The sequence below is a fragment of the Habropoda laboriosa genome, unplaced genomic scaffold (assembly GCF_001263275.1).
Source record: "Habropoda laboriosa isolate 0110345459 unplaced genomic scaffold, ASM126327v1 scaffold212, whole genome shotgun sequence".
Taxonomy (NCBI): Eukaryota; Metazoa; Arthropoda; class Insecta; order Hymenoptera; family Apidae; genus Habropoda; species Habropoda laboriosa.
The window spans coordinates 569394-593991 of NW_017100509.1; the positions used below are offsets into that span (position 1 = coordinate 569394).

At 35.6% G+C, this 24598-nt stretch overlaps 4 protein-coding genes across 4 annotated transcripts in view; 3 read left to right on the forward strand and 1 right to left on the reverse strand.

Moving 5' to 3' along the window:
- The window catches only part of LOC108576281 (mucin-19-like), a 31988-nt gene extending 27376 nt beyond the window's left edge, over positions 1-4612 (forward strand). Inside the window, exons 17-18 of the mRNA XM_017939236.1 lie at positions 3509-3671; positions 4242-4612. Of these exons, the coding sequence (XP_017794725.1) occupies positions 3509-3671; positions 4242-4562 (484 nt within the window). The 3' untranslated portion in view covers positions 4563-4612. The remainder of the gene's footprint in view (positions 1-3508; positions 3672-4241) is intronic.
- LOC108576282 (adenylosuccinate lyase) overlaps positions 4434-24598 on the reverse strand; it is a 28598-nt gene continuing 8433 nt past the window's right edge. The window contains exons 2-7 of the mRNA XM_017939238.1: positions 10216-10419; positions 9767-10049; positions 9531-9682; positions 8536-8934; positions 7972-8263; positions 4434-4506 (exon numbers count right to left, since the gene is read on the reverse strand). Coding sequence (XP_017794727.1) covers positions 8000-8263; positions 8536-8934; positions 9531-9682; positions 9767-10049; positions 10216-10419 — 1302 coding nt within the window. The 3' untranslated portion in view covers positions 4434-4506; positions 7972-7999. The remainder of the gene's footprint in view (positions 4507-7971; positions 8264-8535; positions 8935-9530; positions 9683-9766; positions 10050-10215; positions 10420-24598) is intronic.
- Positions 10807-13160, forward strand: LOC108576284. Its single transcript, XM_017939240.1, has 4 exons — positions 10807-10924; positions 11999-12205; positions 12371-12490; positions 12617-13160. The coding sequence occupies exons 1-4, from the start codon at positions 10874-10876 to the stop codon at positions 12725-12727; spliced, it is 489 nt and encodes a 162-aa protein (XP_017794729.1). The 5' UTR covers positions 10807-10873; the 3' UTR covers positions 12728-13160.
- On the forward strand, positions 19783-23368 carry LOC108576283. The gene is made up of 4 exons (XM_017939239.1): positions 19783-20095; positions 20498-20713; positions 21201-21386; positions 23115-23368. Exons 2-4 carry the CDS (start codon positions 20624-20626, stop codon positions 23343-23345), a joined length of 507 nt encoding a protein of 168 aa, XP_017794728.1. The 5' UTR covers positions 19783-20095; positions 20498-20623; the 3' UTR covers positions 23346-23368.

The following is a 24598-nucleotide window of genomic DNA, read 5'->3' on the forward strand; positions in this document are numbered from 1 at the left end:
ATCCCACCGTACAGGCACACTTTATCTCGCTAATTTATATACGCCGCGATAAATGGATCAGATTTCACATCGTATTATGATGTATGCAGATGGGTTGCATAAGATGATGACGTTCCACCAAGATTTTCAGATTAATGTAAATCACCACTGATAGATAAGTCTTCTCATAAAATCTCCTCTTGGAATTTCTTAAAAAAGTCGTTACAAAATATAGCGGAAAAATAAAACAATTCCTCTGTAAAATTGTAACTACAGAATTTTTATTTCTCGAAAATAATTTTATACGATATTAATGTCACAGAGGAGCAGTGATACAACAGATCGTCGTATTTTCATTTCCAGAAATAGAAATCTGTTCTATTACGAGAAATTCAATTCACTCTTTTAAGAAGAATCTCTAATTGCGATGCGATCTGTAAACAGAATATCCCACAGAATTATCATTCGAGAAATGAAAACCCAACAATCCGTTCTATTACGAGAAATCCAATTCGCTGTTTAATACGAATCTCTAATTACAATGCACAATCACCGCACCTTGGAGCAGACGTAAAAACCTAAATACATTTTACGTAACGAGGTGATTGAAATCGTTTCTGCGAACATCGATAAAAGTCTGGAGCGTAACGCGGGTCTTCCGGGCCGAGTTCACCGCGCAACAATAGCCTTGCCGTTTCGATGATTAGCGAATATGTATGCGCGAGCTAATGGTTTTTTCCCGTATAATTGCAGAAAGTAGATAAAATTGAAAGGTGTTTACCGATGCGATCCGACGATCGCTGCATCGCCGGTGGTTAAACGAATTATCAATTCGTGCGATACGAAATCGATTACCTGAGAGCGTTGAGAAATTCTGAATTTTTCTGAAGTTTGTGCAACTCTTGGAGAATCTGAGGGCAATTTTTGAATTAAAAAACCGGTTTTCATTTCTACCTGAACACTTCATCTCACACGACTATTAAAATTTAAAATCCAATTTCTATTCATCCTTGAACAAGTTTCATATTACACAGTCTAATGGTACGATTATTAATTAATAGTTTTATGCATAATGACTCGAGTGTTGAGAAATTCTGAATTTTTTATTCTGTTTGTGCGATTCTTGATCTCGAGATAATTTTTTAGTGAGAAAAGCTGCTTCTCGATCCTCCGTGGATACTTCGCATCACGCGATTATTCAAATTTGAAAATTCCTCCCTGACGAAGTTTCATATTACACAGTCTAATGGTACGATTATTAATTAATAGTTTTATGCATAATGACTCGAGTGTTGAGAAATTCTGAATTTTTTATTCTGTTTGTGCGATTCTTGATCTCGGGGTAATTTTTGAATGAAAATAGCTGCTTCTCGATCCTCCGTGGATACTTCGTATCACGCGATTATTCAAATTTGAAAATTCCTCCCTGACGAAGTTTCATATTACACAGTCTAATGGTACGATTATTAATTAATAATTTTATGCATAAGTGATGACTCGAGTGTTGAGAAATTTTCTCGCGTTCAAGTATGTGCAATTCTTGATAAATTACTGTTAGAGAAACTCGGGGTAATTTTTGAATGAAAAAAAACTGCTTTTCAATTGCAATTTCCAAATTTGAAAATTCCTTACCGGGCAGGTGTCATATTATCCGCGCAAATGGCGCGATTATTAAAATTGATTATTACAGAGGCATGAACCGGTCACGTTTATTGTTATCCCGGTTAACGTGGGCGACAGAAACGTGTCGCACGTGAGATCCTCGCCTTGAAGCCCGTGAAAGTGAAAGGATTTCTGATTTTATCTTGCACAAGTAAATGCGATTCAGGGGTTAAAAGTGCACCGCGCCGGTTATTCCCGCCACCAAACGGCGCAGTCTCATTTTTATCCTTTATCACGGCCTCTAATTAACGCGTTACAGATAATCATCAGCAAAGAACGAACATTCCTTCCTTCATTACCACGAACTTTCTTAATTCACTATTTTCTACATTATCCTCGTAAGAGAGGAATATTTTTGCAACATCGTTTTCAACGGAAAATTCAAACTTTCTCGAAACTTGTTTAAATTAAGTCATTATAAACTGAGCAGGTTGAAAATGAGTAATTCCCAGAATTGGTAGACCACGATATTGAAAACTTCGACGAATTTTTGTGACGTTATTCTTGACGAAAAATTGAAGCTTCGGTGGACTGTTATTTAAATTAGATTATTGTCAGGCGAGAAACCAGGTTATCGAAAGGCGGACAAATGGCGATAAAGAAAATTAAGAATGATGAACGTATAATGAACCAGTATATCGCGACTTTCACCCGACACAAGGTAGAAAGTTCAGTGCTACGGTTGATCGTGCTTAGCAGAATGAACGCTTCTTTTTGCTTTCGTCGCGCTAAGTGTACGATTAATAGAGCGAGACCAGAGGTTGTGGAAAATTTTCCGCTCAGTTTCATGAACTATCACGATGCAGAATCGTTGCACTTCGCAACATAAATATCCCATTTTTATTAAATAATTTCAGCCATCGCTCCGTCAAAAATTACCTAATACTGTTACTCAACAAGTGTTACCTAATAGAACAACATTAACAACGATGCATCAGCACTGTTCGAAAATTTATTCGAGTAAATATTCTCAAGATTTCACTGGCTGCGAATAATGCATTGATAATTGGCGCAAAATGCGGAGAAGTCGCGATTTCCATCGACCGGAGAACCAAATCGAGCAGGTTCGAAAACGAAAGCGGTCGGAGATAAGAGCGAAACGGGGCAAAAGAGGATAAATAATAAGGAGAGGAGAAAAAGACGTGAAGCGGACGGAGAAGTAGCCGCGAGCAGTGAAAGTCGCGCAAGCCGGGTTGAACTTTGCCAAGAATGGTCACGCCGGTGATTTAACGCGATCCCAGCGAAAAAATAAATGAGAAAAAATTATAAAAGTGCCCCCGAACGCCCACTTGAACTCTTGCGCAAGAAACGGTCGATGGTTTATTTTTTTTCTCTCTTACCGGCATAAAGACCGTATACTATAACCACTTTCGGTGCAACGTAAAAATCGAAGTTTCTCTTTTCTTCTTTTACGATTACACCTTTTTTTTTCTTGTTTTTCTAAGAACGTTTATGTAATCCAACGATTCAGGAGGAATTCCAGTAGTTAATGTATTCCGAGATAAGCACAGGTAGGAATCGCAATTTGTTCTAATTAAGACACCTTTTAGCGATTAAAATTCTTTGTTTCGAGTTTAATTGGGTTTTTTTAGAGAATCTTTTTCGCGATTAAGGAAGTATTAGAAGTCGGTTATTTCCTTATTCTATTAAACAGTAATAAAGATAGGGAGCAATTATGTTCGCGATAAATCGCGTGTATGTAAAACGATAAGCAGTGAGTCACGAACGATTATCTATGGTTACGTGAAACCCAGAGAAATGTAAAGTATGATCATTAGCTTACGAACAGTTTGTGAATAAAATGTAATCGAGTTGTAGGTGTATTTTAAACGGTCGTTACAGTTTTCGTGAAAAATTCTGATTTTAGGGTGGTGTGGTCGGTGTTGCTACTAGCAACAGTTCTTCTGGCGGAGGCAGCGATACCAGATCCACCAACTTCCGGTATCACGACCGTCGGCTCTTTGAAACTAGCTACAGCTGCTGACTGTGCTGGCGTTGTTGCTTTCTCGGCAACTCAGGCTTCTGTCGACGTAAGTGCCTCTTTTTTTGATTTTTCAAAATTCTTTGAAAAATTATTCAGCGATCAGCAAAAAATATAATTTCGAAGTTCCGAATTTGCATAATAGTACACTTCTATATATGGAAGATTACTATTATCCTCATCTCAGTGTATCATTTATTAGACATTATTTTGTGAAAAAATTACTTAGAATTTGTTGCTTGAGAAATTTGAAAATTTGGTAATTTCAATTTTCAATATTTCTATTTCATTTACTGGCATACCAAAGTCGAATTTACACACTTCGACGTAATAAAAATGGAAGATCAGCGATACGTGTGTCATTTGTTAAAAATTATTTTAAGAATCACTAAGAATTCGTTGCTTCAGAAATTTGAAAATTTGGTCAATTTCTATTTTATTTACCAGCATGCCAAAGTCGAATTCGCACACCTCGACGTAATAAAAATTGAAGATCAGTGATACGTGTATTATTTATTAAAAATTATCTTACGAAAGAATCACTTACAATTCGTAACTCGAGAAATGTGAAAATTAGGTAAATTTAATTAGAAATATTTCGATTTGTTTTATTTACCAGCATGCCAAAGTCGTGCTAGCCGAGACACTGGTCGACAAAGGCGTGGGTTACGTCGCCCAAACAGGAATTTTCATCACCCATTGTCCAGGCCTCTATCAATTCAGCTTCGCCGGATATGGAAGCACCGATCTTACTCTCACACTGAAAAAGAAATCGAGCAACGCTGACAACTGGAGGCCTGTGGTCAGCGCTGGTCCAGGAGGTGGTGCTAATTTAGTCTTGCTGGATCTCGAAGCTGGTGAACAACTCGCTGTTTTCGTCGACACTGGAAAGATAACAGACGGTGTTACGTTCTCTGGCTACCGAATTGCCAAGAAATAATTCGCTAATTTTCGACAATCAAAAAAAAAAAAAAAAAAAAAAAAAACCACGAACACCAGGACCACTGTTCTTTCTTTCAAAGAAAATATTCAACAGAACGATCGTCGAGAGATTCGATCCAAGATGAATTCAAACCAACAAATGTGACAACGTGGAATTGTTCTTTAAAAAAAACAAAGAAATGTTACTTCAGCAATCAGAAGTATTTCGAAGTTGATACATTTGGAACGATCGATCAACGTGGTACCAAAAAGTACAAAAAATTAAGAGAGACTTATAATCTTCGATGGATTGGAATTTTTGTAAACGAGTCTCTATGAACGATTATTATTGGATCGTCGACGGTGTTCCTAATTGGGAAATGTTCGATCAGAGCGGTTACAAACTTCTCCACGAACCTAACGCTCTGTGATAGCTCTCTTTCTACGTTCATTTCTCCTATCGTCTCGTGATTTCATTGATCTCCTGTTTCAAACAACTCAACATCGCATCGGCACGGATCAGTGAAATTACGAGACACGCTGAATCTCTTCGCGATTAGCTAAATTGGTACACTATCTTTCTTTTTTTCCTTTTTTTTACATCTCTATCCTGTTTCTCTTCACTCTGTAAATTATTTCTATCCTGTCGACTACTTTAGTACAAATTTTCGTTTAAGTTTCACACACTTTATCTCCTACCTTTATAAATACTCTTCGCTATTCTTCTTCGAAACTGATCTCCTGGTACTGTACACTATTTCTTTCTATTTTCCATTTTCTACTCTTTTCTTTCTTACGTTCTCTGTTCTTTTCTAAATTTCTTTATTTCATCTCTACCGTTACTTGTACACTTTCCTCGAATACCTATCAGTATTACAGTCTCGAAATTTCTCGAATTTGCCATAAAATATTCCCTATTTATGTTTACCTCTGTGTGACTATTTTTCTTCCGCTTTCTTTCTCTTCTTTCTATCTCGAAACCTGTCTCGTACACTTCCTGTCTTATCATTTTCTTTCTCTCGCCACGCTATAACGCCACGCTAATTACGGCTACTGTGTCACTGCAAGCAGTATTCGATCTCTTTCGCCGTGTTACTCTTTTAATGACAGACTTTCACCAACAGTTCTCCGTGTCTTTCTTTGTCGTTCTATTTTTCTTGTATTTCAGTTAGTTTTTATTCCTTCAATGTGAATTCCAGCATACTGAAGCACCTGAAATGTAACACAGTACAACAAACCTTCATTCCTAGGTGCTACTTTCCTTTCATTTTACTTTTCTTTTTTTTTAACCATTTATTTTCTTCAAAAGGTTCACTGTTCTCACGCTGTCTCTATTCTGATCCGTTTCGCGTCCTTCTCTAACCGTGTGCTGTGTTGCTTTTTTCAATCTGTTTATCTTCGCTTTCTTCCTCTAATCTCTTCTACTGTTATCTCTTTCTACATACTCCTACCTTCTGATTACTTTCAATTTCTAATATAAAAATCGTTTTTTTTTTATAATTATGTTTCTTTTTTTCTATTCACTGTTACGATCTATTAAGTTTTACTATATTTTTATTCCTTGTTACTTAAATTTTATTTCAATTCTACCCACTGCTCTCCTCTATTTTTTCTGTCTTCTACGTTTCTTTCACTTCCTCTTTCTGTTTCTGTATTTTATTCTGTTCTTTCTCATTTCGTCTGAAAATCTGAATATCTCTTTTATTACACTATGTATATATGAGATCTGTTATTTCTACTTCTTCAAAAACTTCACTTCTATTTGCTCCAAACTGTGCTTCCTTTCCAAAAATTCTCAAATTCTACTATTTTCTCTGTCCTCTTTTCACGATACTTTTATTTTCCACTTTGTACTTCACTATCTATCAGCTGCTTCTTCCGTACCTCGACTTTTTATGTTCTCTTTTTTCAATTTTATAAATCTATCTACTATTCTTCTATACTTCCACTCTTTCTTTCATTTCTCTCTCTTTTTCTCCAAACCTTCTTTCACTCGAAAATGCAAATTTATTAAAAAATTTGTCAGGAATTCATCGCCAGAAACGCGGTGCCCTCTCTAGTCCTAATACCGATTGTAAAATTGCTTCAATAATTCTACACGCTCTAATTCTACAAGCTATCTCCTCTCTTTTCTCTGTCTCCAAAAAATCTGTTCAATTTCATCTTACACATTTCTCTCTCTCTAAATCTTCTTCTCAAATTTCTCTCTTCTGTTCTTCACTCGATGTTCACTCTTACTTTTCTCTCCTCTCGTTCTCTTCTCTATCTCTCCACGAAACTATCTAAAATCTTACGCGTATTCTTTCACACGCCGAAAGAACCGTCCAATAAGCATGACAATGAAAAAGAAGAACGCGTCGTGAAACGAAAGTGTACAGTTCGCCGTTACTTTCGAACCAGGAAGCCGCGCGTTCTCCCCTTATCTTCTCTCGTCTCTAATCTAGTCTTCCAACCTCTCGTTACCTGGATCTGTCCTACGAAAAACAAAAGAAGAACACTATCCAAAAAAAAAAAAAAAAAAAAAAAAAAAAAGAACAATGCGTAATTCTCCTTATGCTGTGATTCTCAAGTGCTATAAGTCGTTTACGCGAAAACCTAATGGTTTAAACCGCGATGCATTATCGAAACTGTAGCCACTGCACTGTTTACTTGTTTCTATTCTGCTAAAGAAGATAAAACAGCCACTTGTTTCCTGTATCAGGGTAAATTTACTACTTTTAATTTTTTTTTTTCTTCTCCTGTAAAGTGTAACAGTTGCTCGATCTAATTTCAATCGCGTGTATTTATTACTGTCTTCTCTTGAACTGGATAATTTCATTGAAGTTGAAGTTTGTTCGTTTAGTTTCTAGATGGAAAATATGGAAGAAATTCGATGGAAGATCGAGCAACTATTCACCGAGTTTCAACTATCTGTTTACAATAAACGATCGGCTCTTACATCTCTGTCTTTCTTTTTATCAACTCTACTCTACCTGTTCTTTCTCTCTTTCACTCTATTTCTCTACCTCTTCTCACGTTCTGTCTCATGTTCTCTCCTACTTTTTTTTTTTTTATCTAAATGTAAATAACGAAAATTGACAACTCCAAAAAGAATACGCGTTTTTCCATGTCTCTTTTCGCTTGAGCTCTGTTTTTTTCTTTTCTTTTTTTTTTTTTTGCTATCACAGCGGTTACGTTGTCGAGAAGCTTCCAAAAGAAAAAAGAAAGCAAGATTGACTGTTTCAATGAGAGGAAAATGTTATTCAGCCGTGGAAAAAGCGTGCGCTTAGCTGCGAACAGTGCGCATTACACTTTTGTTTTTTGTTGTTTTTTTTTTATACAATTCTGATTTTTTTCTCTGTAAAGTTTCGCAATAATAACAATCTTGTACGCAATTACTTTGTTTTGTTACTTTGTACAGTACTTTGAATTGTTTACATTCCGCATACCTGGAGTAAACAAATTTTATCTACATGGTCAAATGTTGAGTTCCACGCTCCCGCCTAAATATCCTTTGTAATTCTCGAGCACGGGATACACTTCCTCGTCCATGAAGTCGACCACTTGTTCGGGTGCTCGGCCAACGAACGTTCGAGGATCGAGAAGATCGTTCAGTCGATTGAGAATCGGCGCGAAGTATGGATCTTTCTTTATCCTGTCGACTAGGTCGTTGTCTCGACCGTGTTGCTTCACTTCAGCGCCGGCTTCTTGCGATAGCACTCTTATTTTTTCGTGGCAAACCTGTCGAAGAGGTGGAATATTGATTATCGATTTCATTTGGAAGAGTAGCTTGTTTAGAAGACTAGAAAAAATTGGAAATCGTTTAGTCGAAAGAATAATTACTTTCGTTTAAAATGAATTTAGAAGAATTTTGTATTTTACAATTTGGTATAATTAAAATAATTTGAATCTTAGATTATTTAAAATTCTTTTCAGATTGCTTAAATATTAGATTAGTAATTTTGAAGGAGTAAGTTACCGTTAAAATATGAAGAATAATTAGAAAATCTCACCTGTCTGTCGCCTCCAGCCTTCACCATGGCCATTATTATATTTTCCGCGGTCATGAAAGGCAATTCTTGAGCGACATGCCTGGCAATAACTTTAGGATAAACAACCATACCCTCCGTGATGTTCTGAAGAGTCATCAGAATTACATCTGCCGATAGGAATGCTTCTGAAAGAGTGATCCTTCTATTGGCAGAATCATCCAACGTCCTTTCCATCCACTGTGTCGCTGCGGTTTGCAAAGCATTGTTAGCTAAAGTCATCAAGTGTCGTGCTATACTGCAACACCTCTCTGAACGCATTGGATTCCTTTTGTATGGCATTGCACTTGATCCAATTTGAGTAGTTTCGAATGGTTCCTCGACTTCTTTCATGTTGGCCAAAAGTCGAATATCGGTACATATCTGAGGGAAACGGAAATTAAAATATACACTGGAGATATTACAGTGATAGGTATTGTTAAAAATTGGAGATATTAAAAATTGGGGATATTAAAAATTGGGGATATTAAAAATTGGGGATATTAAAAATTGGGGATATTAAAAATTAGAGATATTAGAAATTGGGGATATTAAAAATTGGGGATATTAGAAATTGGGGATATTAAAAATTGGGGATATTAAAAATTGGAAGTATTAAAAATTGGAGATATTAGAAATTGGGGATATTAAAAATTGGGAATATTAAAAATTGGAAGTATTAAAAATTGAGGATATTAAAAATTAGAGATATTAGAAATTGGGGATATTAAAAATTGGAGATATTAGAAATTGGGGATATTAAAAATTGGAAGTATTGAAAATTGGAAATATTGAAAATTGGAGATATTAGAAATTGGGGATATTAAAAATTGGGAATATTAAAAATTGGAGATATTAAAAATTGATTAAAAATTGGGAATATTAAAAATTGGAAGTATTAAAAATTGAGGATATTAAAAATAAGAGATATTAAAAATTGAAGACATTAAAAACTGAAGACATTGAAAATTGAAATTTACCTTGTGAACAGTAGCACCTAAAGAACTAAGAGCATTCAAGCATTCCACGTCGACTTTTCTACTATAAGTTTGTCCTGTTACAGGGTAGTGCTTCTCGAAGCCGGCCATTTTGGTCACTAGTCGATCTAACTGCTTCACTCTCTCCCCATCACCTGTACAAATCACAAATCAATGAGAAAAAAAAACTGATACACCCTCAATCAAAGTTTCCACTCGCATTTTAAAAATATAATAACCATTAAACAACTGAAGAAACGAAGCTTGAGTGCCAGTTGTGCCTTTCACGCCTCGAAACTTCAGATCGTCCCTGGCACGACGAAGTGCTCTCTCGTCCATCAAGAGATCGTGAAGCCACAAAGTGGCTCGTTTTCCAACAGTGGTAAGCTGAGCAGGTTGAAGATGAGTGAATCCCAACGTTGGCAAATCACGATGGTCCGTCGCGAATTTCGCGAGTCGCGACAAAACGTTCGCCAATTTTGGCAGCAGAATGTCGAATCCTTGACGAAGAATGATCAAATCCTTGAAACATCAACACGACTCTCGTTGTAAAATTTTCCTTGCAAATTAAACGCATTCTTCGTTGAAAAATGACATTGAAATTGCTAATATTCGTTAATAAAATTGACAAATGACATTGAAATTGCTAATATTCGTTAATAAAATTGACAAATGACGTTTAAATTACCGTGTTATCGCCAACATAGCAACTGGTCGCACCTAAGTGGATTATAGGAGCAGCTTTTGGACACTGATTGCCGAAAACATGGACGTGAGCCATGACATCGTGTCTGGTGGCCTTTTCTTCCTTTGCTGCTGCATCGAAGTCGATGTCGTTTATGTGATCCTCCATTTCGGCGATTTGATCTGCTGTAATAGCTAAACCGAGTTCCTAGAATAATATTGCATTTTGTACAACGTATCTTGTCCTCTTCGTTTTAAATATCAAAGGATTTTCTAATACGGCATTATTATCGTCGTTATTATAAATTAATTTGCTAATTAGGTCAATTAAGAATAATCGTGCGTAGATACAGAACGGTATCTTAAAATATTCTCATCGTTTCATCGATATCCCCGTAATAAATTGCGAAGTATCGAAGCACCGAGGAGAGTGAATAACAATAAACGTTATATTTCGGTGCGATCGAGTAATATTATCATTAATGATAATACAGTATAAACGTACAGGTGCTTTCTACACGTCTTATCCTTCTTTCGACGTACGCTGTATCATCTGATTAGATAAAGAGGGCTTGGTACCGGGTTGGAAGCATCCAGCACGCTTTTATTTCATTCGGTTCACCTGTTCTCGCCGTGAAAAGTTCGCAACGAGGATAGTAAGCATGGTGTCGTTAGAAACTGTCGCGAGTATAGTGGTAAAGGGTCTGAAATTGGTGAGAAGAAACACTCTTCTACTCTCGTTCGTAGGAAAGAAATCATAATAATCGATAATTCGTGAATACACAGCGAAGAATAAAATTGAAAATTATAATTAAACGACGATTAATTGGAAGATTTTATCAATTTAACAATTTGTGATTTCATAAATTTCACGGTGCATATATAAAAATAACATAATCTTCCTTTCGTGACAAAAAATAATATTATTGCAATTTGTTGAAATTGCACAAAAGATAGATACTAGTGCAATTGTTTAAAAAAAAAATTATTTCAGCGAAAATATCTTTTATCGAAAGAACGACAATAATACAGAAGTATGTGTTAGAAAATCGTGATTAATAGCTCTAACAGTAGTAAAGAGAATTACTCACAGTGGGAAAATGTTAGTAATTTCACAGAGATTTAATCACGCGATTAATCCTGATATTTCAGCGAAAATATCTTTTATCGAAAGATATTTCACGACAATAATACAGAAGTATGTGTTAGAAAATCGTGATTAATAGCTCTAACAGTAGTAAAAAGAATTACTCACAGTGGGAAAATGTTAGTAATTTCACAGAGATTTAATCACGCGATTAATCCTGTGCATGAATGCCAATTTCGCCAATTAGCGTAATGCAGCTACGTTTGTAAATCATCCTAACTAGACTCATTCAAGAAGCATTTGTACATACTAGTTCTATGATTCATTTCGGTCCTTATCGGCGTACACGATAAGCAGCCGTGTTTGCAGTGCGATACGACGCCCTTTTTAACGTACAGTATCGCGATATATCTGTACTACTTTTTTTTTATTAGAACCAGTCTTTCCCGAAGAACTAAGGAAATGCTGAAATATTAACGCGTCCAACTATTTGCTTCCTCGAAGCTTTTTACCTGTGATCACGTGGACATTTTTTGAAACACACACGACACTGCGTTGAACGATTTTATCCTTCGTATTCACCAATTATGATTTACCATTACAGAAAATTAAAGCTAGATAAAGAATTAAAAAAGAAATAGTAAAATTCGATGGTTTGTTTTCGTCTCCTTTTTCATCTCTTTGTCAATTATTCTTTCAGATTATTAATCTCATAATCCTGATCCTGTATCGAGTAGGATACAAAGGAGAATTCCTCGGTGTCGGCGGAACATGGAATTTAAACGAGGACAAAAATCCGGACGCGGAAATCGTTGCCTCGGGAGTTCTAGTAGGATTTTTCATATACACTAGCGTTGTTCTCATCACCTATTGCTTTGGAAGCACCAATCACAAGAGGACACTCGTCGTAAGATTATTTCTCAAGTTTCGGACAGAGTATCTATTTTACGATTCTCTTCTCGGAGAAAATCATGAATGAAAATTTGTATTTTTAATTAATTGCGATCAATTTTACTTTAAAGAAGAAACTAAATTTTTAATTTCTTCTTACAAATGTACACTTTTTCCGTAGGAAATTATCATGAACTTCGTTGGAACTTTCATGTTCATCGCTGTCGGTGGCACAGCGCTTCATTATTGGCACGGTTATCAACCGGAAAATAAATTCGACACGATTGTCCAAGAACGACAGGTGATAAAACAGTTAAAACATTAATTTCTCTCTGATTGAAAAATAATGAGAGAAAAGTTTGTCCAATATTTTTGCAGCCTTGAAAATTCTGCAATTTAATTTACATCGAATTACGATATTTTTCAGGTGGGCTTAGCTGTCGGATCGTTATGCGTTATCGAAGGTGCAGCGTACCTCGTGGACTTGATACTGAGTTTTCTGCATTTCGCGAAGAATCACGACGAGTTCTTAGAATAAAGTCAAAGTTCTACGCGTGACATTCGGAATTGTCATTTCGTCGCGTGTCACGAAAAGACGACTAATCGGAGAAGCTTCGTTGTTGCAAATAAAGAAAAGTTCAGTGTGTTGTGATCCCGCGCGAACATAAAGCATCTTTCATGATAGATAAAGTATGGTCATTATTTATGCTAAGTAAAGACGTAAGAAAGTCGAGAAAATTTTTGACTAATTCACCGTTCGATTAACTATTCCACGAGTATTCGTCACTCACGTGTTAATGTTTTGTACCGATTCGACAATGCGTGATACAATGTTTTGTACTTGAGTTATCGATAAGGTGTATTATTAAATGTAAGAAGTAGCGTACGAGATAGTATTTAATTTTTATAAAACATTGCTACATTTTTATTTCATAGAGCATGTAAGTCGTTCGTAATTACCTGTTCTGACAAAATTTTCGGATAATAAAACAACGTTATTTTAACACTGTACAAATTTTAATAAAAAATTCATACACACATATTAAAAAGCTAAGTTAAAATAAGGAATATTTTATCGATACGAGTGAAATTATTTTTCAAGAAAAAGATCGCCAACGATTCAGAGAAAATCTCGATACTCAAGATCAACTATTTGTGCTAAACTTCGCGACGATAGAGGGTTAGTTCGATTAGTATGTTTCCCCACATACGTCGCCTATTGAAAGACTTCAGTTTTCTCTTGAAAGTGCACGAACTGGTAAAGCAATCGTTCCATTCAAAGAATCACAATTACATTCGAATTTTGATCAAAATTTCTCCATCATTTTTAGATCATAGCTATCGTTTGCCTGCAAGAGCTCTCCAAGTACAATGAATTCTCGATACCAAGATGGTTGTGGATCATTTATTGCATCGACGTGTCCACGTACAGTGTCATCTATTTCTCCATCGCGATGTCGCATATTTTTGAAAAACCTCGTATTATACTAGTCAGTCTTATTTCATTTCGATTAACGATACTATTCGATTTTTTTGCATTACCAGTAATTACAGATTTATCTTCAAAATGAAGCACCTTGTGGTTCCATTTGAACAGAATATTCTGAGGATAATTTCAATCAAAATCTTTAAACAGTTTCATTTTTTCCCCCCAATTTCATTTGTAGGAATTCACGTATTTCACACTGGGAGCGACTTTTCATTTGATAGGCGGAATTGCAGGGCTTTCAAGAGCACGTTACGAATCTCCGGATGATACTGACGTACCACGAAGTGAATTAAAAATCGGGCTACTGTTAATGGGTGCATACCTTTACCTGCAATTTTTCTTATCACTGCCACTGAGAAAACCTGTAAAAATTCTGTAAATTTTCAGGTAACTTTATTGTGCTATTTTGCGAGGCAGCTCACATAGCCTACACAGAATATCCTAAGATAAAACCGCGCAACAACAACACTTAGGAATGTCGAAAAGTGGAATAATCGATAAATAAATATCTTACATTCATACATAGTCTTCGTTTCTTCAATAAAAAAAAATAAAGCACAGTCACATTTAAAAAATATTCTCCTATTTATCACGTGCTTCGATTCTCGTTGCACGATTAAATCGATACGGTGTGATCGATTCTTGGAGCGCTCAAACTTCCGGTGCATTCAGGAGGAATCATTTTGAAACAAAACATCGTCGTGAATTTCCTATCGTTTCCACCGATCAGAGAAGATTTGCAAATGTTGCACAATCGATGACATAATTATTGCGAAGAAAATGGGCAATATACCGGTACCTATCCACAGCTTCAGATTAAACGAGTGGGCTGTCGAGAAGAAACTGCTGATATGGAGAATGTTATCTATGGTATATTTCGGTCAAATATTTGATCGAAACCTCAAAAGAAAAAAAAAACGTATTTGATCGAAACTTGGAAAAAAAAGATACAAGTTAAATTCTTCGATTTAAAATTCTTTTTACAGTCTGCTTGCATAATAGGCACAGCAGTTTATCTGCGTCCGTTGGAACCGTATCTGGATGTTCCAGCTTTCGGAATTTTAGTGCCTACCTTTATAACTGGTTACATTCTAATAAATTCTTCGGAAATTTTGCTCTTGTACATGAAGCAGGACTATATCTTTCTCGTGAGTAAGTGAAGAGTGTAGTAAAAATTCGTGGATCGATTGAAAATGAAAATTTAACAAATTCACGGTAGATTACGTAGAAAGATTAATTTATATTCATGAAGGAAACGTGCTTTACTGTAATTGGCGCGATTGGCAGTCTAACTTGTGGCAGTTACCAGTTTTACAAGTGGGCAGATTGGGTAGCTGATACTTCTGGTAATTCTATCGACGACTACGAGTAAGTGTGAAATGCATTTTCTTGTTTTTTTTTTCAATATAACAAAGAAGCTTGTTAATTGTAAAATAAGGTTTATTAGACTATCAATCTGTTCCAGTACGCCAGAATTAGTTCTAGCCTTCGCCTTCATGCTCCATTTCGTTTCTTTAACTGCTGTGATCGTTCTTCGTGTACTTGAGCAACGTCGATCGTCGAATCGAGATGAATAATACAAGCTAATTTCTCAAGGAGATTGCGACATAAAGTTTGTACAATTCTACGTGTAATTTACAGGCTAAGATCTAAGCTCTAACGCGATTTTGAATAAAATTCAAAATGTATTGAGAATAATTTCAGAGAAATGATTTCGATCGTCGAATCGAGATGAATAATATACTCTAATTTTTCAAGGAGATTACGATATAAAGTTTGTACAATTCTATGTGTAATCTGCACGCTGAGATTTAAGTTCTAACGTGGTTTTTAATAAAATTCAAAATGTATTAAGAATAATTTTAGAGAAATGATTTATCGATTTATTCCAAGGATAGTAGATAGAATTCTCGAGAAACAGAGACGCGGGTTATTTCCTGCAAATGTAGATCGAGAATTGGAAGGAGGAGGAATGGGTGGCACGGGACAAATGAATCATAAATGAAGCCTAAGCGAGTACTGTAGTAAGGAAAGTTAAGGAGGGTTGCAGCAGCGGCCGCGACATGCATCAATTACCCTACTTGACCTCGTAATCATTGTAAATGACCGGTACAATCGTACACCCACGATCCGGATACATAATCGCGTTAATTATGAACGTTTGCGGTAATTTAATTTCTCGAAGCTCGGTCCGAACTTTCAACAAATTAACAAAAAAAAAAAAGAGTAACAAGTAAAATGCAAATATTACAAAAGGAAATAATTGAACGAAATAAAAAAAAAAATAGAATAATGTGAAGAAATAAATTTACAATTTTCACCGATTCATTTCTTTCGTCGATGAAGTAACTCTTGATATAAAAAAAAATTGTACCTATAATGATTAAATTACGCGAAAAGTACGAAACAGTTGTAACGTGTTTTCAACGGTGGAATTTTCTGAAGCGGAAATCACGGTTCGTAGTTCAAGATCGATAGGCAGATCGCATAATCGTCGTTGAAGACCAGGCCGCACCTACTGACCTAGTGAACACGTGATCCTACGTGTACGCACGTTTCTGAATGCGTTACACGGTGTGCGACGATATTCACACCTGCATGAACGATCGTATAGTATAGTTTTTCTGTAATAGGAGTAGCTACGTGTTAAGACTATTACGTAATTAAAAAATAACGTGTCACCTATATAAGGCGAGCTTTGTTACATTGTTCACTGCGCTTTAGTGCGTTCTTTAATTGTTTTTTTTTTTTTAATTGTTCCTTTTGGAATTGATACGCAATTACGTAGAAGTACAGATTCCTTCTTTCTTCCCTTTATTCTGTATGAATTCAAATTCAAACTACTTGTTGCATTGGGTTTGACACTTTTTTATTTAGGACTAGAACATGGCTTTAATAGGATACAAAGTTGAAAATTCTTTTCAAATTTTTGATCAATTTTTAAAATTTACGATCAATACTGAATGACTGAATCTTAATGAAATGATAAAATGTTGGGTCTGACGCTTTTTTATTTAGGACTAGAACATGGTTTTAATAGGATACAAAGTTGAAAATTCTTTTGAAATTTTTGATCAATTTTTAAAATTTACGATCAATACTGAATGACTGAATCTTAATGAAATGATAAAATGTTGGGTTTGACGCTTTTTTATTTAGGACTAGAACATGGTTTTAATAGGATAAAAAGTTGAAACTTCTTTTGAAATTTTTGATCAATTTTTAAAATTTACGATCAATACTGAATGACTGAATCTTAATGAAATGATAAAATGTTGGGTTTGACGCTTTTTTATTTAGGACTAGAACATGGCTTTAATAGGATACAAAGTTGAAAATTCTTTTGAAATTTTTGATCAATTTTTAAAATTTACGATCAATACTGAATGACTGAATCTTAATGAAATGATAAAATGTTGGGTTTGACGCTTTTTTATTTAGGACTAGAACATGGCTTTAATAGGATACAAAGTTGAAAATTCTTTTGAAATTTTTGATCAATTTTTAAAATTTACGATCAATACTGAATGACTGAATCTTAATGAAATGATAAAATGTTGGGTTTGACGCTTTTTTATTTAGGACTAGAACATGGCTTTAATAGGATACAAAGTTGAAAATTCTTTTGAAATTTTTGATCAATTTTTAAAATTTACGATCAATACTGAATGACTGAATCTTAATGAAATGATAAAATGTTGGGTTTGACGCTTTTTTATTTAGGACTAGAACATGGCTTTAATAGGATACAAAGTTGAAAATTCTTTTGAAATTTTTGATCAATTTTTAAAATTTACGATCAATACTGAATGACTGAATCTTAATGAAATGATAAAATGTTGGGTTTGACGCTTTTTTATTTAGGACTAGAACATGGCTTTAATAGGATACAAAGTTGAAAATTCTTTTGAAATTTTTGATCAATTTTTAAAATTTACGATCAATACTGAATGACTGAATCTAACTAAACTGATAAAGTGTTAACAAATAATCGATGTTAAAAATATTTTTCGCTGCATGGTATTTAATAGTTGTTTAGTCAACGTCGAAATATTTTCGGAAGTAACTGTAACTGGACATTGACTCGAACCTGTTCCATATTTGCCATAATGTCACCGGCTTATTACTCAGCCATCTCGATATTTACACTGCATATACATTTACCGTGTCATGGTCGTAACGTTGTAACCTTCCTCAGCCTATACCTACTCTTTATCAAGTTCCCTCTTTAATTTAACATTCAGTCGCGTTGTTAAAAGTCAGTTTTTTCTTTTTTCGATCCACGAATGAATTACTAGGTCAACGAAACAGGAATTTCTAGAGTAAGAGAAATGACAGAGAATCGAGTGTGTTCTATCCTTTTCCGAACGAACGATCAAGAATATTCTCGTTCTCGCGAATTGAAAGACGACACGCGGTATGAAATGGAGGAAAACGGAGCTTCGAATAGGAATTATGTATTTCGTAATATTACTCAAGAGAGTAATAGGATCGAAGTACGTAGCCGCTGGTGGACATGACCATTGAGATCGGTTTAAGGAAGAGAATTCGCGACGGCCTTTTATTCCGGCGCTCTCGACCCGATCCTACTTTCGTTCATGCATGCTTAATCGTGACGCCGCCGTCGTGCAGGAACCTTTTGCACGTGTACACATCCGCAATGCACGTCCACACAAATTATACACCATGAGTCACGTGAACAACAGAGCATGCTTCGACGCACCAACAGCACGTGCTCGTGAATTAAATGCCGTAGTTTACCTCGTCCTTCGTCACAGGCTCCGATTACCTGAGCCCTTTTTCGAATCACGGCTGGCACGCGTCACGAAATTATTCGACTGTTTTGCACTCCTGCACGAGGGAGATTTGAAACAAATTTATTTGGGATTTTTAGGGGAAATTTTGGTCCGATTCTCGATGAGATTGGGAAATTTTGGGATTATTGGGAACGAAGGAATTTAATTCTCGAAGATGTTAACTTCTGTCTGTGTCAAGTTTCCTTGAGAGTTTTAGAGCTCTTGGAGTTCAGAAATTATCTCGACGAGTTTGAGAAATTTTGGGATCTTTGGAATCGAAGAAATTTAATTCTCAGAGATATTAACGTCTGAGTTTCCTTCAGAGTTTTCGACTGCTTTAGATTTTTGGACGACGGACTTTAAAAAATATTTATCTCGGATCCTCGTGGAAATTTAGATTAATTCTCGATGAGTTGGAGAAACTTTGATATCATTGAAAAGGAAGAAATTGAATTGTCAACAAATGTGTTAATTTTCGCTCGCTAACTAAGTTCCCTTCAAAGTTTCAGAGCTCTCGGAGCTCAGAAATTATCTCGATGAGTTTGAAAAGTTTTTGGATCATCGCAAACAAAGAAATTCCCTCCAATTTTCCAGCTCAGAAATTACGATAATTGACAACAGCTTAACATATATATCTGTTCAGTATCGTTCATCATTAGTGTCACCCAATAACACGTCACTGTCTCTAACCATTATTCGAGGAACCCGCCTAATTGTCGGCAGGCCGGCTGCGCAGGTTGCGTCGCAGACACGAAACAACGCAAACACACCGGCTCAAATCAACACGATAAAAAGAAACTTCCCTCGAATTGTCTTATTTCGCGTGGCAGTTTAACCCAGAAAAGAAAAACAGTACCTCGCCCACACTCGCCCATTATTGTCTCATCCAGGCCGAAGTAACAGTGATAAACTGGCCAACCTGCTGAAACTAACAATACCCCTCTTTCCACCAAGAATTTCCACGACGAGGAACAGTCGAACAAACACCAACAGACTCTACTCTGCAATTCTTACGTAATCCCAGTTTCCACTGGGAAACTTTCCTCAATTTTCTGCAAGAGATTCCACGGTTGAAGATTAATTCGACGTGTGTGTTTCGAGTTCGAGGCGTGAAAGTATGTAAAGCGAGGATGATTTTTTTTTCTTTTCGAGAAATTACTCGCCAGTGTCGGGGAATCAGGAGCAAACGAATGCGACACAGTCATTGAGTGAACCTGGCGAACACAGCAAACCGCCTGCGCAACTTGCTCGTACGACGTAGCCTCACGGTGTGTCACGCTTCGCGTTCCAGTTTAAGTTAGACCGCCACACAGTGTGGAGCTGCATGTTTCCTCGACGATTCCACACTGTTCGGTGACGATCAGTGTACCAAGACTCTCGACAAAACCGGTGTTCTCTCGTCGATTGATCGAATCGACCATCGATTCGAGTTTCTAGGATTAATTCGAGCCAAGTTGAGTACGAAGAAATTTGCATATCTTCGACGCGGTGGAGAGAAAGAAATATCGAAAGTTGACTGAAAAGTGTGTGCTATTCGGAGAATTTCTGAATAGAGAAAGAGTTTGATAGTATTACGTGAGATCCACGTGGGAGAAGTCTCATGAATAAGCATTGAAAAGAGGTAAGATATTTCAGAATTGTTTTTTAGAGCACACAGGAGGAAGGTTGATTTGCTTGAAAATTTTTCTTGGCGAAGCGAACGCTGTTTTAATAGCTCCTGTCATTGAGTCCTGTTTTTTTCCCCCCGACGATTGTGCAACACGCGTGAATCAAGAATGCGAAGAATGCTAATTGTATAGGAAAATAATAACCTTCGTGCGGTAGCAGTATCATAGGTTTAATTTGTCGATACTTTCGTAACAGAGATTTTGTGAAGTATTTCGTGTGATTTGTTAATTGAACAGTTAGATCGTTGTTAAACTTTTCAGTAAGCCGAATTAATTTGTCCTTCCATGTGGCCTTAATTTTTAGACACAATCTTTTACTTGCTAATTCAGATACTTATCGTGTTATTCGTAAATAGCAGGTTCAATGCGCTTGATGAGAGGCGATTAGCATCTGGGGGTGGAAAGAATTTATCGTGGACAAAAGGGTTGAGCTGAAATCTTTCAAACTGGGTGACGGCAGAGGAAAACACCGTAGAGTCAGAATGGCAGATGAGAATCAGCAGGAGCAGCACGTACGCAAGGAACGCAAAGTGTTAAGACACCTGCCGATTCTGTTGAAAATTTTAGAAATTGTAAGACATCGAAGTTATGGACACAAACATTCTGATAATTATCTACTGCGACGAAATATATAGATCCTTGGAGATTATTGATATAGAAATTAGCGTCTAAATGTATACAAACTTTTCTTTATGATATTTGTTGCATTTCTCGTGAAATTTGTAGTCATTTATTGCAAAAAAAAATATGGATTCTTGAAGATTATTAATATGGTAGATCAACTGACACGAAATTAGTGTCAAATTTTATACAAATTTTTCTTTATGATATTTATTACATCTCTCAAGAAATTTATAATAATTTATTGCAAGAAAATACAAATACTTAAATCAAATTTTGTTTATGTTACATTTGTCATGAAATATATAATCATTTATTGCAAAGAAGATATATAAATACATAGAGATTATTAAAATGGTAGATCAGTTGACACGAAATTAGTGTCAAATTTTTTTTTATGGTATTTCTTATATTTGTCATGAAATTTATGTTCGACAGATCCTAGCTGTACTCGTGATCGGTTTGATAGTCGATCCACTGAACTCGTACCAAAAAATCCTAATCAGGACACACTTCAAGCTAGACGATGCTGCCATAATTTACGTTACTGTCGCCGGTTACCTGATAATCAACTCGCTCTTCGTCATTTGCCACTTTATGGGCGATCAAATACCAAAACGAACGGTACGTGAAAAGTTGATGAAAATTCCTTACGAAAATCAGCACAGAAAAAAAAATTAATAGAAATTTGCAGAACAGTGTAACTTTTAATACGAACCTAGGAAATTCAATCAAAGGAGATTAAAAATAACAATACCATTAGGAAGAACAGCCATGCCACGTAACGTATAGCAGTTCTCTACAATTGGAATTCAGATTACGTGACACATCTCGTGATAATAAATCGACAACGTGACATAATCGAAGGGATCGCGTGACGATCGCAAAAGGACGGTACAATATATAGCGTCGCGTCAGATTCGTTTCCTATTCTCAGTTATTTTCGACACAAATTGTGGCAAGGCTGAAGCTTCCGGCATTTCGTTAATTCCGAGCAAAAGTCCAACAATAAGTCGAACCAAACAGAAAACAGCTATTCGATAATTAACCGATGCGTCATGTCCTTCATATTTCACTAAGCAGGAATTATTTGCTTGTACTTGTGTAAATGTACAATTATTCGCGATAGGAATCTTCGTAAATGATACTTCTTCGCAAACTCCACAATTCTTCTTTCGCAAAATCTCTTCTCAGTCGATTTCAAGAAAAATCAATTTTTCTCCAGACGATAATAGTTTCTATTAATGTTTAAAGCTTTTTTCAAAAGGCACTTGGAACGAGCCTATTAAATATTCAAGGCTACGCAACGAAGGTTTACGTGTCTTCTATAGCTCATAAAGGTCACTTAGCCACCAAATAACTGTATCGATCCACCTTCGATACAATCTATGAAGAAATGTAATCTTGCACTTTGTATCAGGAAGCTAATTTAATTTTAATTACCCCATTATCGCCTCTCCACCAGCCTGGCATAAATTCAGCAGAGAGAATGTACGATCTAAAAATTTCTCATTTCCATCGGTGTTATTCACAGTCATGTATCACCAATTTCGTAGAATTATCGTGTATGATTTACCGAAGTTTTCTAGAGCACTTAAAAAATGTATCACGATACTGCCGTGTGGTTGGTTATTTTCGAGGTAACTCTGCCTGCGCTAAACACACACACGTGTTCCGTTCCAGTTTGATTAAAATTCATAACTTATCAACGTCCAACGTTCCCATACGTCGCTATTATCAACAAACTACTTTGCGACTTTTGTGCTCGTCGAACGATCGAAACTCGCTGTATCTGGGACTGGAGACATAGGTAAAACGCGATAATTACCGTCGTTCGTTTCTTACGGACGTGATAACTAGCGAAATAATCGCGAAAGTGAACGACACCGTGGCCTCGTTTGCATAGTGCCAAGAATTTCAGAAATAAAACGATAGAAAAAATTTTCTTACCGTAGAAACGTTGGAATATGATATACAAAATCTGTCAGTTTTACGAAATTAACTATAAACAGATCTAAAAAATAATTCTGCTTCCATTTTCTAAGTTGTAAAATATTTTATAACGTATGCAAATTTATTTCAGATTTATTCATTTTAAAATTAGGAATTAAACGCTCGTTTTATTTTCGTTCCTGTCATTTTCGTAAAATTAACTATTCACAGATCTAGAAAAATAATTCTGCTTGCTTTCTAAGTTGTAAAATATTTGAAAACGAATGCAAATTTATTTCAGATTTATAAATTGGGAATTGAACGCTCTCTATTATTTCGGAAAAAAAAAAAGGAAGTACGTAAAAGTGGATCATTGATCTCGATGCATTTCTAAGAAACGTCGATCTGCTCTGATTACAGTTGATAATATTCGCCACGGTCGGTGCACTTCTACACATCGTCGCTGGAAGTGTAATTGTCTATAATTGGAAGAAGATTCTCGGCCCTTATTACAACAACAACGAATTCTACCCGAGCAAACAGTACATGGACATGTTCATATCTGGCGCGGTGTTCACATTTGTGAACGCGCTGGTTTTCATATTGGAAGTTTTCTTCATTATCAAAGTTTCACCGAAGGTGACAGAGTGAACAACGTAAGACGAATAAATTAGAGAGAGAATGCGAACAATTTTGCAACGATTATGCTGACAAATGCTTGTTCCATGGTACAACGAGTTGTCAGTAAGTTAGGAAAAAACGTATTTAAAGGAAGAAAATTGCTAATTTTAAGAATAATAATTAGTAATGTTTGATGCTCTCAAGTATAAGCTGTTCTAACTCGAAGAAATTCTAATCTATACTAAGAAGCTTCGGACAATATTAATTTCGAGAATGTTAATTGAAAACACGTGAATTACGATTGAACAGAAAATTTAGCTTTACACAGACGACCGATAATTCGAACTGAACAATATTGCAAAATGGAAGTTTCGTTAAATTATGAAACGAAGAGAAAATTGAAAACTGGAATTATTCCACCGAATGTGTTCTAAATCATACGTTAAAAAGAAATTGCACTTTGTGCAATTTCTGACACTTTGTAAAATGAAATGTAACCCAAAAATAATTGAAGAACCAAATATTTAACTATTAGCTGTAAGTCCTAATACCGTCCAATTTTTTTAACGAGTAATTAGCCTAGATGTTAGTAATTAGTTAACAGTAGGAACATTTTTAGAAAATGTACAAATTGAATAACACGATAAATTTTACTGTAGAACGTTAGATCGTGAAATGTAGCTTTATACGATAGAAAATTAGAGCAATTGTATCTCGTATTATTTAGTAGTTTTATGTAATTTTTAAATATAACTTCAATCCTTACCGTGTTAACGAGAAATTAGCAGATTCGGCAATTAGCGTAAAAACCGATATCCAAAGATTTTCTACACAGTTTATACTTCTAAGAGAATAGAAAAAGATCCACCGAAAATTTCGAGCGTACTTTAAATGTTATTCTACGATCCAAAGTTTGTACGATTAGCGTAGCGTGTAATATAGTAACTTTTTATTTCTTATTTGTACTATGTTAAAGAAAGACGAAAAATTAGAATTTATCGATTTGTAGATCTATCATATAGATTTAACAAAAATTCACGTGTCTTTATCAAAACACATCCCGTCCAATTTAATCATTTACTGTTACCGTTAATGTATATTACTCTAAATATTTTAACTCAAAGATGTTCGTGTAATCTGTCGAATTTAGCGCTTGAGACCAATAATCTTTCGTAACGTAATTTTTTAAGAGAAATGTATAGTTTATTAATAAAGAAAATGCATAAAGAACACACTTTTTGTAGCACAAAACATTATGAAGCCGTGAATTGAAGGTACAAAAG